Here is a 14480-nt window from a genome sequence, read left to right on the forward strand (position 1 = left end):
CCCGGTGCTGTTGCAGGCGTGTCCAGTTCGTTTCCTTTTCCCCTTTATCGTCCACTCTCCCTTCACACACATACACCCTCCCTTATTTGTAACACATACTTATATTCTCTTCATTTACTTTTTCGGTTGATTAGCTTCAATACGTATGCTTGTTCATGAACTGTGCATTCATCCAGGTGTGTTCATCATCATCATCATCATACGGAGTTATCCGTCTGTGTTGTGTTATTGTACTCTGCCTCTGCTTCCCGCAAAGCCTGCCAGTAATGTTTGTTTTCTAGCATAGAAGCTTTGAATTCCAAAATACTAAATACCGGACGGTGGTCCGACGTTTGAATATCAATAGAAGAGTAGACCAAACGACTCATCTGTGGAGGGGGTAACTCGTTAGTAATACAGAAGTAAAAAAGCAAAACGTTTTTGCCTTTGTGAAAGAGGTTTTCTTACATTATCGGTAATCAAAATTCTATCGGTCCAGGAAGGAGTTCGCTGCTTTTTTCTACAATAGTTAGAACACAGAAACCAACACGACCCTTCATGTATAAACATACTCTGGACAATAGTTACTCGTTCCAACATCAAACTTATAGGTAGGAGGAAAGGTCAACTGAGACTCGGTTAAACCATGAAAAATGTGGTCCTCCCTCATAGCATTTTGAAGTTGATCATAACGATATAAGTAATCGAAATCACCGTTCAAAGCTAGCTTTTTAGTGGTTGCATAATCCAAGTTGATTCGGTAATTAAAGTCTCCCATCCAAACAATTTGTCTGTTGAAATGTTAGCCATCAATTCTGAGAAACAGGTTCATACTTATTGTCGTAAATTCGTTTAGAGGACAAAAACCGCAGGTTTTTTGCGATATCGAAATATTCGCTATTACGTTCAGCAATATTTCGTTCCTTCGGCGCAAGATGTGAGGAAACAATGCAAAGCTCAGACATTCCCACATGGAAACGTAAAGCTACGGCGCCTTTATTTGTCGAAAAGCCGCCAAAACCCGTCTTTCGAACAGCTTCCTCGACTTGTGAAACCCGTGGAAACAACCGTTCCTTCATGTAAATTGATAAACTGATACCGGCCATTTGCACTGATTGTACAAGTGAATATGTCTCATCTGAATCCGTGGTATTCAGTGTTTTAAGGATAGACTCTTCCCATATACGAAGTCTCTGGAAATCCGTGTTCAGTAACTGTTTCACCTTCAAATCGACAAGTTCTTGAACTGCAACAGCGTAAACATCGCAGACAATACCAGGCAATGGGCACACGAGTTTTTCGAGACTCGCAGGATCGGGAATTTTCCCATTGGCATTAAAAGTGACACAGTACAGGCTCAGAGGAATCTCTTGTGAATGCTCTTTTTCGCTGTAAGATGTTAGTGAGTTATTAGCAGCAATTGGATAATAAGGGACATACGCTTTTTGTAACGACTTTCGCAAAAAGTACTGAAGTGAATTGTTCAACGTGATTAAGTTGTCGTTCGGCGTTTCACATAGCATGTTTAGATTTTCCTGTGTAGTGTCATCCGGAAACATTCCGACATACATGCGACCCAAGCTTTTTGAGATATCACTTAACGCTCCAGCAAATGACAATTTTCCATACCTAACAGCACTCGAGCCAATAGAACCCACTCCATTGAGGAGTTTAGATAGCTCATCACCGGTATTTGCCCATAAACGGTTATGTAAGTCGAACACTGCATTCGTATAATTGACATGCATAGTACGTAACATCTCCGTTACCTGTAATTGAGATAAAACAGATTGCACACCGTTGGTTCGTCCAAGACAATCATAGGAATTCATTCGAATGACACCCTTCTGTTGCAATAAAACTTCGGGTTTGTTACCGTAAGTTACCAGGGAATACGTTTGATGCGAAAGCAGTTCACTGAATCGTTGCTCCAAAAATGCTCTATCAGCTAAATTCCGCTCATCGTTTCGTAAATGGGCAGCTTCAATGGAACTAGTTGTCGAAAATGCTTGTTGAAGATACCTCCTGTAAGCATCACTGAGCGTTACTTCATGGGCCGCACTTCCGAGCAAATCAATAATATACACTTTCTGATATTGAGCCAGTAGTTTCTCAAAATGCAACGTAAATGACTTCAACCCCGCTTGTAGTGAACGGGTAATTAAGGTAGCCTTTCCTGACCAAGTGCTGGTTTGCTGCCAAAAGCATGGTACAGTACCACGCACTTGACAGAAGCTGCCTATTTGGTTTTCGTGCTGAACAATAGTTTCTATTTCGGAAAATGCACAGACATTTGCTTCGTCATCTAATCCCGAAGGAGGATAAGTTGGTCGATTCGGCACAATGCGCAAGCGCGAAATAATCGTCAACGTGACATCGTTCACCTTTTCGCTTTCGACGTAGCCTCTAAAGCTATAAGTAAACATATCAGCAAGGCTAGGGAGATGATACCGGTCCATAATAAATTTCTTAACGTTTTTCACGAAACACCCATTCCACAAAAATTGACATTTGTTTGAGGGATCCTTCAGGTTGAGTTCCTCAGTGCTCACTGCAAACTCCGCATAGCATCCTTCCTTCTGTGTGACGTAGAAACTCCCATCCGTCAATAATTCTGGTAGACCAATTTCATAGTCAAAGGTAGCATCTTCAGAAGAAGATTCTGTGACGGACGTTGAAGAAGACTCTGTAGACGAGTTCAACTCAACATTTTCCGTGCTGCTTTCGTCTGGTTTTTCAGAAAACAAATTGTTATCCCAGCAGTCAGAATTCAATGAAATAAAGTCAATCCTCTTTACTCTCAAAATATCAGATTCTTTTCTTATTGAAGCCACCGTTTCTGCTTCTCTCAATACACATATGGCAATATTAGCCAGCGTTGTTTTTTCATTTCCTTGTTCTTCAACGGCAGGCCAAACAAGAATATTGAGAATCGAAATAACATTGTTGCCGTTAAAAAGTGGGACATAAGCATTGTCCTTTTGAAACTCTTCAAGAGAAACTAGTCCTATATCATAAACATAAGGATCTGTAGTGTCTTCTTGTAACCGTATAGTAAGGATACTTTCGTCCTTTTGAAATGCAACCGTCCTAGGAGACTGCTTTATATAACATTGCAGAGAATTCATAACAGTTAAAAACTCACAATATTCTCAACGTTATGGTGTGCTTTATGGTTAATTCCTGTTTCTGAGTAGAGAAGGTTTTACGCTGGAGAACCTTGATAGGCCGAAGGCAGTATAGCAATATACGGAAACAAGCAAGTGGTTCCTTGTTTCACAAGACATAATAAATAATTTTATTCACTGTTAACGATTTGTTGAAGTGGCTATAATAAAAGATATGAAAGTTTGGTTCTAATCTTGGAGCATGTTCATGGAAAGTAAGGTATACGTATATAATAAAAAAAATTAGAAGTTCCACTGTGAGGACCGCAGTACACAATAAACGTAACGTTTCATTTCAAGACATAAAGAGAGTATCACTGACGCTTCTGTCTAATGATCAACCCAAAACAAAGCTAGACGCCCAAAAGTAGTTACCGAATATTGCACCCGACATGCAAAACACTCGACTCACCGGTGCTATTAAATATCATGGTATAGTTAGAGGGTACTTGACTTTGCATAAAGGCGAGTTCTGTTTGCATAGTTTGTTCATCCATCGCTGCAATGCTCCAAAACGTGTTTGGAGCATGCAAAGATTGCGTTGAAACGGTGGCACTCACGGGGGGTTTGTCTTCGTATTCTGTGCAGCCAAGAAGTTGCCATTCAATCATGGCCCCCTTGGGCAAGGCTTCAACGAGAACCGTGAACAAGGGACAATGATAGCCAAATTGTTTTTGGAAACAGTCCCAAACGATTTGGGTGGCCTCAACATCATTGCTACTGCACAGGAAAGCAGTTGCAAAAGCAAAACTCTTAACCCTCATCACTTTTCCGATGCGATATGCGTGTTGTAAGGCTAAGACAGCCTCCTTGTGAATGGATGTTGGGAAGGGCATTGCTAGCGTTGCAGGGATCATAGCAATCTGGCCGGAGATGAAGACCGTGCCATCATAAGAAATGGCCTGGGAATACGGACCAATGTTGGCTGGAGCCCAGAAACTCTGGCTCTGAATGTGCAAACCCTGTCGGCCATCTGCGATAGCTGCTATGCAAGAAAGCACAACCCTGCAATCATCCTGAAGAGGGCTGCTGACACAGACTCTGGAGGGAGGATTGATGAAATCAAAGTGTTTTGCGTACACCTTGTTTAAGCGCGCGAAATCAGACATATTGGAGACAACGAGAATCACCTGGAGTACATTGTGAACCGACTTTTTGTGCTCCCTCAGGACATCTTCCATAACCAGAAGAGCAGCCTCCATTTCGTCTTCGACAGTAGCGTAAGCGGCAGCAGGTGCCGTAACGTTTCCCAGAGCCAAATAGGGGCCCTTTTCCTGGACGGAAACCGTTCTGTGCACCGGCACAGGAAACAAATGTTTTTCAATACCGGGCTCCGAGTTCGGCAGCTTCAAAAGCGTGTCTTTAACCGTAGCGTATAGTGACGAGAAATCATTATCGAGCAAAGGGGGGCCCTGAGACAAGTCAAGTGTCGACGAAACGTCTTTCTCGCTCGCCTCTTCGTTCTCCTTGTCTCTCACCTCCGCTTTACACTTCAAGTAATAGACATCGCCAGAAGAGTGCTGAATTACCTCACGATCGACCAAGTCAAGTCGTTTCTTGAACAGAGGGCAGTCGAGAACGAGTGTCTCGTATTCTCCTCCCTCACCACAGGGGTGGAGATCGAAACGCGAATGCAGAGTGAGCAGTTTCTGTTGCATTTCTGCAAGCGACTTGCCCAAGTCGCGATCGTTTAGGCCAATGGCAGCAACTTTAATGAGAATCGCATGCAGTTCTGATTGAACCATTTCCTCCAGCAACTCCCGCTGATCTCTGTTCCAAAGGAACGAGAGACTCACGAGTCCCAAACGCTGGCAAATGTTTTCAACGCGTGTACGTTGGTAATTTGACAGGATTGCACCTACAGAGACAGCCTCCACCTCTGGATGCTCCGTCTTCACCCTTTTCAAAAGTCGAAATAAGTCCTCTGTTTCATCATTGTCGGTCTTTTGATACGACAGGTTCTGGTCAATTGTTTTTCCTGTAATAGGTTCACGATAAATCGGAACACCCATACAGTCAGCGTACAAGGGAATTACATTGTGTCCGACCGTTTGATACATGTAAGAGTCAATTTCATCTATAAAAACGCGTCAGAAACTGTTTTTTTTTCTGTGGACGCGTGAAACAATTCCAAAGCAACGCGTCTCAACATTCATACCGGTGTTCGTTTGCGGGTATAAATTCGCCAGAGCGACGATTTCATGACCCTGCTGCACGCAATTCATCATGTTAAAGCAGCTGTCCTTGCCGCCGCTGATCAGGGCTACGACACGCATATTTGGGGAGGGCAAGTGCGTTTCCAGCTACTCGTGACAAGGTATATGGGACATACGGCAGCGGGGGCACTCAGTGATATTCGGGCCGCCGAGGCGTAGCGTGAAAGACGAGTATTGCGTTAAGCCGTGTAGTGCACACGAAACAATGCGGTATATGATTTAGTGACTCGCAACACAATCCACGGCAAACTGTTTCAACTCCAACCCCGCCGGGACATATAAATTTAAAAAATGCACGTGTAAACCTTATTATGCAGCGTTCAGCGCAACTGTAGAAGAAAAACAAAAACAAAAAAAACAGTGTAGCTTATGTTACAATTAGAAGCAATATAAGAAAGCGAGTATAGTAATAATACATCGGCAATCAGGAATTCGTAAGGCTGGGATGTGTCGGTGACGGTGTCGGTAAAAATCACCCGGACGAAGTTTTCCGAGGATGGGCTTTGTTGATCCAGTCTTTGAAACGCTTTACCTGCCGGACGAGCGCTTTGTTGACGTTAGAATTTCCGTAAAAACCGGAAAGAAAGCCGTTGTTGGAGCTTCGGATGGCATAGGTCCAGAGGACGCCTCCTTCTTCGCTGTCTGGATTGCGTTGAACATAGTCAATGGACTCGTACGCCGACAACACTTCTCGCAAGCTGAATGCAGACAGACCAGTGTCTCCGTTGTACTGCACCGGAGCCTGGAGGACCATAAACGAGTCTGCGTCCAATACCACAGAGATGACCAGCTGTTTGTACACCTTGTCGCGACAATACCACGGAGTCTTGTAGCTGTACATCCACACCTCCATCTCGTCTTCAATGATTGTGTCGAGTTGCTCAACAGACTCTACATACGGGTTGTAGTTTGTCTCCTTTTGGACGTGTTCGAAAAGTAATCCCTTCTTAAACGTGTTTAACGACCGCGTATGCTTCGATATTCTCGCGAACCAGCTGTCTGCATGATCCATAGCACGCTCATAAAGTGCTATTCCATTTTCCTCGCCCAAAGAGCGCCATTTCGGTACGGACTTGATTACCGTCAAAGCATTCTGAACAAAAGTTTCTCTCCACCGGACAAAACTAGGATCAGTTGCCTTGGGTACTTGAGCAGATGATAGCGGCCGAATTGACTCTGACCTGAAAGAATCCTGTCGCATTCAGACCTGTCAGGTTCTTGGTTGGTAGCTAAAGCTAGCAGGTCTGTGTGGAGAAGAAGCTACTCTCTCTCTCTACTGCGAAAAATTCCACGAGAAAAAAAATCAGTTTAAAGAACGATTTTTCCGAGCATTTAGATACCAACTTTATCTACAAATATTCGCTTACGATCACTCGTTTATGAGAATTTCCCAGTGGCTGCATGAGGATGAGTCATCTCGTTGGAGTGTGGTGCAGTTTGATAAACGGTATTGTGTGGTGATGCGAGATTTAGTGAGTAGAATACTGAAGATATTGTGCAGTAGGATAAGCAATAAGTGCGGAGGTACAGGAGGTGGAGGAGATTATCTTATGTATATAGATCATATTCAATGAGTAACTTGTATCGTGTAGTGCTGTGCAGACTGTCTATCCGCCATGCAGGTATCGTCTTGGTTGCTGCCAGTAAGTCAATGACTCAATTGTACTCGTCATGAGCATATCTACTATAGCCACTGCAGCCGTAATTATGTCTGTTGCAATTGGATTTCCCTCTGACGGCCTCAATTTGTTGCGTGAACTGTCACTATCTTCGGCTATGAACTGATTCTCTAAAGCGACATGCTTCTTTCTCGTGAAATCTCAGGTGACATTGTATTATGAACTCTTTTATCCTCGGCGTTTGGGCTTGCTTGTGTCGATCTTTTTCGCTAAGTGTCGCACCAGTTGATTAAAGTTGCCTGCGACTTTCTTAGTGTCGGCTGAATAAGTGTGCCAGGTGCTAGATAATAACGGTCATTTCAAAGGCGATACAGTTGTGAGGCAACTTACAATTAACGGAGTGCAAGCTCGAGAATTGATAATGGTGGCAAAGATGTTTCTTTCTAACAGTTTGCTGGAGGCAATTACTATGATGTCGTAAGGGACCTTTGAGAAATGCGTTTGCAGTTCCATTGGCTGTTCATATAATTACTTCGGGGAATCTAATGCTCGCCGAATACGGTAATGAAGAAGAATGCCGAGGACTACGTCCATGCTGGGTATGATTTTAGAATCCGCTTATTGCCAACTATGTCATCGGCTACTGCACCAGCCGAAAGTTCAATGGAGGAACGAGCTGTAGGGGTAAATAGGAAAGTACATATTGATATGCATGGTACTTTTCTTGTAGAAAACAACCCTCAGTTTGTTTTATAATAATAAAAATAATTCATAAAAAAATAAGGTTCGGGATTCGGTCCCTTCATTCAAATAAATTGATACCTTGTCTTCACGTTAGTGGAAGGTTCTGCAGTAAATATGTTAATATGTTTTCATTTTAAACTCTTAACATATGTTATAATAGTCTTGCCCACATTGATAATGAACACAATTGAAACTCCTTCAATATATCACAAGGATACTGTGAGTGACACCGTCACCCGAATCAATAAGATTATAATTCAGAGAACGATCGGCGACTTTGAAGATGTCCAAGAAAGCAGCCAATAGAGAGGACCGGCACAATTGAAAAACTCAAACATAATTTCAGCGGTCATTTCTGGAGGGTACATAGGAAGCAACTCTCATCGCTTTTTGCCCTTAAAAAACAGTTAATAAACGATAATGCCCTCATATGTACCGGCATACGTCCTGGTTTATTCTCTGGCTGTTTCTAACTAATTCATATAGAATTCTTCCTTTTACGCAGCTACTATTAAGGAAGCAGCTATGGATAACTTTGATAAATGAGACTATAATTCAAGTTCAACTGCAATGTTGAATAACCGTTACTAGAAAATAATAACAGTTTTCCAGTCATATCAAAAAGGAAATCACCGCTATTTCATCCATTAATCAAACCACTTAACAACGAATAATCAACTCTTTCCGAACTTCTTTTTTCTTGATTAGCTTACTGGTACATATCAACGTTCATAGTATGGTACTAGCTTCCTCGGGTTCTACCTTCTCTACGTAAGAAGTCACTTCTAGCGACAGAAGAACGACTCGAAACAAGCCTCAAAAAGCAAGGGAGAGCTGACGGAGCGATCCAAGGGACACCAAGTCAGGAGCATCACTATCCGCTTGCAAGAGCCATGCACGAGAACTATCAGCATCCACACTCACTAATTCTCCCTCAGGTACTCGTACGCCGTTTCAACTTCATTCATTCATCATGGTCTATACATTCTGGGAACCATAGCCGTATTGCTTCTCGGCAAAGGCCCAGTTAGACGACACTTTTTGGTTGGTTAAAAACTCAATGCCCTCAGCAGTGATTGTAGCAACGGAGAATTTGTTCAGGCTGCCGGCATCACGGTAGAAGAGGACACGCATGCAATCGTCAATGACAGCACGGGCCTGTTCCTTGGTAAGGGACTTCCATTTATCGTCCTCTGTCACCTTACGCAACAAAGGCATGCCAAGATGAGCGGCAAAACCAGTAGCAATTGCCTCAGAGGTGTATGTAGTGCCACGAAGGTCAGCAAAAGCAATATAAGGCTCTTTGTTTGGGCCGTCAACGCCGGCAACGATGGCCTGGTTCCACAAAGGGTCCATTTTGCTACGACGGTAATAAAACAATCTTGCAAGGTATTCATGCACATGAGAAGGCTCTAAAGCGTGACCGTCATTATTGTACTGCTCCTTAATCTCCAGCTTATCGAGAATGTGCTGAATGTGCTGGTAGTCAGAAATATCACCTCCGACGCCGACAACCGTGTTGTTACCAACCTTTGTCAGTCGTTCTTCGTCATAAAAACGCATTAAAGAGCCGTAGGAGGCAAGGTTATCAGCGGCAATCATTACACCTCCGTTGAATTTTAAGGCAAGAACCGAGGAACCCGTGACAATGGGTGATTGAGTATGAGAAACAGCTCCAGGAAGCTCAACATCAGCAGCAGAGCGCTGTGCGTCTGCGAAAAAGGGGTTTGAGAGGTTTTTCCCCCAAGGTTCAGTTAAATCTAGGAAACTCATAGTATGAGACGCGTGTAGGGAAAAGGTAAGTAGTCCAGCAGGTTGCGTCCTGCAAGGACAACACACGCTGAAAGCTTAATGCAGTGAATTTTTAGTGGTTGTGTTTGAGATAAACATGTGGAAACCTTATCTACAATAAAATTTTTACATTTTTATCTAAGCGAAAGCCGAGAGTTGGCAATAAAAATAAACAAATAGATTGAAATAACATACCGTCGGAAACCACATCCTTCAATTCATCACTGTATAATAGAAATACAAGTGCTCGCATTGCGCTCACTGAAAGGTTATAGGGACATTTTTGAGGGACTCGTAAATCTCCTTTACAGCATTTCTCGTGTCCTCAGCTTCCGCTTCGATGGAAGTTATGGGCCGTGTATACATTTCAGGCTCCCATAATAAAATAGATCCATTCATGTCGCCCGATAAGCATTGCTCATATCCTTTACGGTATACAACCGAGTTTACACGTTTTAAGAAATTTGTTGACAATCGCGAGAGTGAGGTACCGGTGAGCGTATCGAGTAGTACAATTGTACCATCATCGTTGGGAAACAATATGAGCGGTTTTGAATCGGAGTCTGGCTGGAAGACACACGGATGTACTGCGAAGGCTTGGCGCTGATTGTGAATTGTGGGACCAAAGTGGATCAGTGTATTTTGACCTGTGTCCATGTCCCATACACGAATGTGATCATCAGTGCCTGAGGATACAAGATACGCCGCATCCGGCGTCCACTCGAGACCGTTTATTGTACCATTGTGCGCACGGTTTGAGTGTTCCAGCGGACTATTCATATTTTGAGAGTCAAGCGAGGCAAAACTGGAAGATGCTTTGCGGACATCCCAAAGCCTACACGTCCCGTCGGTGCCTCCAGATGCAAGAACATACTCACGAGCTGGACACCAACTTACTGCCAGGACACGCCCCGTATGACCGATCAGCGAGTGTGTGTATGAACCGCTTTGCATGTCGCAGAGCCGGATAGAAGATGAATTATAGGCCGCTGAATATTGATTAGTTTGTATGAATCAAGTTATCTTCAACGTACCTGCAATAAGACAATGCGAAGCGATTGGCGACCAAGCATGTGAATATACAATGTCTCCTAATTGGAAGCAATAAGCTTGCTAATAATTGTAAGTAAACGAATACAGAAATTAAACACAAAAATAACCACTTCGTACCTCCATCGCCTGTGTGTCCCATACTCTGATGGTATGGTCAAACGAGGAGCTCGTAAACATGCCATTGTCAAACGGGAACCAATGCAAATCGGTTATGCCGTGCGTATGTCCATGCCGTCTAAAAGATTCGGCAGTCAGTCAAAGATCACTAGAATCATATTGCGTACGCGGGAATCGTGTTAAGCGTGTCTAATGGCTCTTCAGCCATGCTGTTTAGTGATAATAAATTCCATAAATTGATAGAGGAGTCGGCAGCTCCGGAAATCATACTAATTCATTGCTAGCATTAGAAGACAGTGCCAACAGTAGTAAATCTTTCTTACAAATTATGCTCGGTATTATCGATACTCAGCGATGTCACTGCGGACATTGCGCCTGGTCCATGTCGGCGTCGAATGCAATTGGGATTGGAGAGGCGTAATGTCTGCATTAGCCGCTGATATACCTGTAACCGAAAAGGTTTTTGATAATCAGTATACCACTGTCGAACCAGCAAAAAGGATTCCATGACAAATTATTTCAAAAAATAACTCAATTCAGCACAGAATCGGCAGTATATGCTTATTGGGAGAAAAAATAATTCTCCAAGAAACGATCCTTAGTACAAGTTTTTTGAACAGGTAATTTTAAAAGATTTACGTTTCCGGTAACGATTTTATGAAACCAGAGGCGCTAATTTTACTGCTTAAACTAGAAAATGGGGTTCTATTTGCACAGAAGTTTTGACAGAGAGTATTAATGTGTTGTAAATCAGACAAACCACTTTACCAGAGATTGAAATTATTCATATCATGTACACCTTCAAAACAACCGTTTCGTGAACATTTAATGTATCGATATTGACGTCTCTGCCTAGATAGCTTCGGAGCTTGGATGGATAGAAATTTAGAGAAGGCCACTTGGTACCACTACCTTATACCCAGTTTATCAGAGAAAGCCGTGAATTATTGTGAAATGAGTGTCGTTGAAGTTTCCTCATACCAACATTGGACATCTATTATGCCCAAAAACGGTTTTCTGGCCGTGGATTGCTATGCTGATTGGTGTCAACCCTGTAGAGCAATTTCGCCTGTTTTTGAGCAGTTGGCCAAGCGTTACGCGAGCAAAAGCTTTGTCTTTGCTAAAATTAATGTAGATAACCAGCAGCAGGTTGCTAGCTCGCTGAATGTTCGCTCCATGTATGTGTATTTTTTTGTGTCGAAGAAAACAGAAAATTGTTTGACAATTTCATTACTAACTGTACGCTTCGTAGGCCCACATTTCTCTTCTTTGAAAATGGTAGACAAGTGGATATGCTTGTTGGAGCAAACAGAGATGCGTTGATGAAAAAGGTTGAGGCTTTAGCAAAACGCAGCAACGGATTGACCGGTGATTCCTCTATTCCAGCGGCCCTAGTTGCCAGGGGATTCACTAACCTTGCTTCTATGATTGAGAAACGACAATTGGAGTGCCTGAACCAAGACGATGACCACCCCTTGATTGGGTTATTCAATGGCAAGGGTAATTATCTCGAATCTGATGTCGACGAACAACTTATGATCTACATTCCATTCTTAGAGGCGGTAAAAATTCATTCTATCGCCATTACTCCTACTGAAGACATTAGTTATGCTCCCGCGGCAATGAAGCTTTTCATTAACTTGCCAAATGTTCTTTCATTTGAAGATGCCGATTCACTTGAAGCTACGCAAGAGTTTACCGAAATTAAGTACGACAAGGCAAACGAGCCCGTTGTCGTTCCTTTACGTTTCGTCAAATTCCAGCGCGTGAACTCTCTCGTCATTTTCATTTCGAAGAACGTTGGCGATGAAGATACGACGAGACTGGCTAATCTTCAGCTTATCGGAGAGCCAGTGGGTGGAAGTTCTAATGGAAAACTGACCAAGATTGATGACTAGATGCTTCTCTTACGTAGATTGTTTATCGAAAAAATAATTATTTTACAGAGATGTTACATCCCTTATATAAACGCACAACTCTTATGCCTCATTGACTTGCATGAAGCGATTTTATGAACGAGTTCGTCAAACTAGCTTAGGGCAGTAAACGAATGTGGACATCATTTACGGCAACCGTGTCTGTCGTTCCCATATTTGAATGTATGTCTCTCCAAGGTTAATTAGATCACTACTAACTTCCTCCACATAAAGATCCTGGATTTGGTACCATTTGTTGGTCGCCTTGTTTTTGACCTGCACCTTAAATACATGCGACTCATTTTCTCCCTGGAAAATGCTTTCATGTACAATATTAACACAAAGATTATAAATCGTTGACAGTTTTGGGTTCTTTTCTAGGAATGTTTTGTCGATGTATGGTGCCAAGTCCAGGCCTTCTAGTGGGAAAGTCACAATTGTTGGGTTGTGTTCGGGAAAGTAATTGTTTCGTGTGAAGCGTTTGACGTGAAACATGATATAAGAGGGAGCATGAGTGATGTGGAACCGGCGACGGAAACCAGCGAGCTCCTGTGTTGTCACACCGTTATATTTTGTTAGTAGTTCGTACACGGAGACTTGAGGAATGATGTTTCCCTCAAACTCGTCCTGAAACAGAGGCTTTGGAGGTGGATCAAGTGTAAGATATAAGAAAGGTACCAGATTCACCTCAATGCGTCGGTCGGCTTCAAAGACAATATGGTCACCCGCCCTAGTTTGCGCATGTATTTTTTGAGACTCCATTCGTATACAACCTTGGAAAATGTAATGAATGATACTAGTCGGTTTCAATGAAAATACTTTTTTCCTGCTTCCTCCTAATGCCACATGAAGCGTACTCAGCAACCAAGTAAGAAACTCAATTGGATCCTGTTGTTCATTGACTGAATATTTTTTGTGAGACAAGACAGTAATCTCCTGTGTTAATTCCTGCGGCGATACATGGTTCTTGAAAGCTCGCGGGTTCCAAATTTTCCGGATTAGAGTTGCTAAACGCTGGACAATGGAGGGAGAAGAGGAAAAATCCGTCAGCAAAAAGTAGTTCCGGAAAGGCTTTACGTGAGCCAAAGCTTGTACAATTACGTTAAGATAATCGTTTTGTTTTATATTGTTCATTCCAATAAAACCTACAAGTTAGTGAAGTGTCCCCTAAGGATTCGTTATACCTGGGAAATATGGTTTTTTGTCCAAGTCATAACTAGTTGTTTCTTTCACATCCAGCTGTGAAACCTGCTCTTTTGTGTATGTTGGTTGCATTACATACTTAATATCATCCAAAGCGGCAGACGTGACTTGGTAAGACTCTGGAAGAATGTAAAAACGAAGCGTAGAACAGTTTACGAAGACGTGATGATTCTCTGTAAGAGCATGTACATACGCATACGAATTTGGTCCTCGACCCTGGTAATACTTTCCACAAACAAGGCAAGCATACACGTTTAAGTTTGAAAGAGAAACAGAGCACAGCTTGTCGAAATCAAAATCAAGCATAGACCGATTGATCTAATCGATTAGTTAGACCGCCGAAGGAAAGCGAATACATGATACATACCGTATCAAGGTAAAGATCCTCAAACTTGTTGTTATCATTTGTTGATGCTTCTAAAGAAGCGTTTTTCGCTTTTGTTTGTACATCATTGGAGTTTTCGGTTTTGTCTGTTCTCAATTCTGTAGGATCATTTTCGTCTTTTCTTTTTCGTTTCAACGAACCCGACATAGCGGCCTCAGAATCGTTCATTTCCCTTAATAACCTTTTAATTTATGATATGAAAGCATATATAGCTGCGGTTTTATAAGGATATTTGTATTCCCTATTGCGAGTTTGATAACTCAAGTGCCGGTGTGTCTAGAGAAATGAGT

At 42.5% G+C, this 14480-nt stretch overlaps 7 protein-coding genes across 7 annotated transcripts; 1 reads left to right on the top strand and 6 right to left on the bottom strand.

Annotated features, from left to right (window-relative positions):
* Positions 1 to 83: 83 nt before the first annotated feature.
* Positions 84 to 3243, bottom strand: SJAG_04545 (inositol-polyphosphate 5-phosphatase). The gene is made up of 5 exons (XM_002175602.2): positions 1420 to 3243; positions 814 to 1368; positions 552 to 770; positions 448 to 499; positions 84 to 368 (listed from the first exon to the last, which is right to left on the bottom strand). The coding sequence occupies exons 1-5, from the start codon at positions 3105 to 3107 to the stop codon at positions 198 to 200; spliced, it is 2685 nt and encodes an 894-aa protein (XP_002175638.1). The 5' UTR covers positions 3108 to 3243; the 3' UTR covers positions 84 to 197.
* On the bottom strand, positions 3183 to 5652 carry SJAG_04544 (endoribonuclease). The gene is made up of 2 exons (XM_002175601.2): positions 5305 to 5652; positions 3183 to 5223 (listed from the first exon to the last, which is right to left on the bottom strand). The coding sequence occupies exons 1-2, from the start codon at positions 5420 to 5422 to the stop codon at positions 3518 to 3520; spliced, it is 1824 nt and encodes a 607-aa protein (XP_002175637.1). The 5' UTR covers positions 5423 to 5652; the 3' UTR covers positions 3183 to 3517.
* On the bottom strand, positions 5589 to 6774 carry SJAG_04543 (DUF3074 family protein). Its single transcript, XM_002175600.2, has one exon. The coding sequence runs from the start codon at positions 6561 to 6563 to the stop codon at positions 5835 to 5837; it is 729 nt and encodes a 242-aa protein (XP_002175636.1). The 5' UTR covers positions 6564 to 6774; the 3' UTR covers positions 5589 to 5834.
* A 1557-nt stretch (positions 6775 to 8331) lies between these two features.
* SJAG_04541 (20S proteasome component beta 7) lies at positions 8332 to 9652 on the bottom strand. The gene has a single exon (XM_002175599.2). It carries the CDS (start codon positions 9496 to 9498, stop codon positions 8704 to 8706), a length of 795 nt encoding a protein of 264 aa, XP_002175635.1. The 5' UTR covers positions 9499 to 9652; the 3' UTR covers positions 8332 to 8703.
* A 122-nt stretch (positions 9653 to 9774) lies between these two features.
* On the bottom strand, positions 9775 to 11194 carry SJAG_04540 (ERCC-8 DNA repair; the record flags this gene model as incomplete). Its single annotated transcript, XM_002175598.1, has 5 exons — positions 9775 to 10505; positions 10551 to 10629; positions 10687 to 10804; positions 10854 to 10955; positions 11010 to 11194. 5 exons carry the CDS (start codon positions 11192 to 11194, stop codon positions 9775 to 9777), a joined length of 1215 nt encoding a protein of 404 aa, XP_002175634.1.
* A 333-nt stretch (positions 11195 to 11527) lies between these two features.
* Positions 11528 to 14434, top strand: SJAG_04539 (thioredoxin-like I protein Txl1). Its single transcript, XM_002175597.2, has 3 exons — positions 11528 to 11864; positions 11939 to 12785; positions 12837 to 14434. The coding sequence occupies exons 1-2, from the start codon at positions 11560 to 11562 to the stop codon at positions 12582 to 12584; spliced, it is 951 nt and encodes a 316-aa protein (XP_002175633.2). The 5' UTR covers positions 11528 to 11559; the 3' UTR covers positions 12585 to 12785; positions 12837 to 14434.
* SJAG_04538 (ubiquitin carboxy terminal hydrolase Ubp10) lies at positions 12750 to 14358 on the bottom strand (the record flags this gene model as incomplete). Its single annotated transcript, XM_002175596.1, has 3 exons — positions 12750 to 13747; positions 13787 to 14123; positions 14173 to 14358. 3 exons carry the CDS (start codon positions 14356 to 14358, stop codon positions 12750 to 12752), a joined length of 1521 nt encoding a protein of 506 aa, XP_002175632.1.
* Positions 14435 to 14480: the final 46 nt, after the last annotated feature.

Source organism: Schizosaccharomyces japonicus (genome assembly GCF_000149845.2).
Source record: "Schizosaccharomyces japonicus yFS275 unplaced genomic scaffold supercont5.3, whole genome shotgun sequence".
NCBI lineage: Eukaryota > Fungi > Ascomycota > Schizosaccharomycetes > Schizosaccharomycetales > Schizosaccharomycetaceae > Schizosaccharomyces > Schizosaccharomyces japonicus.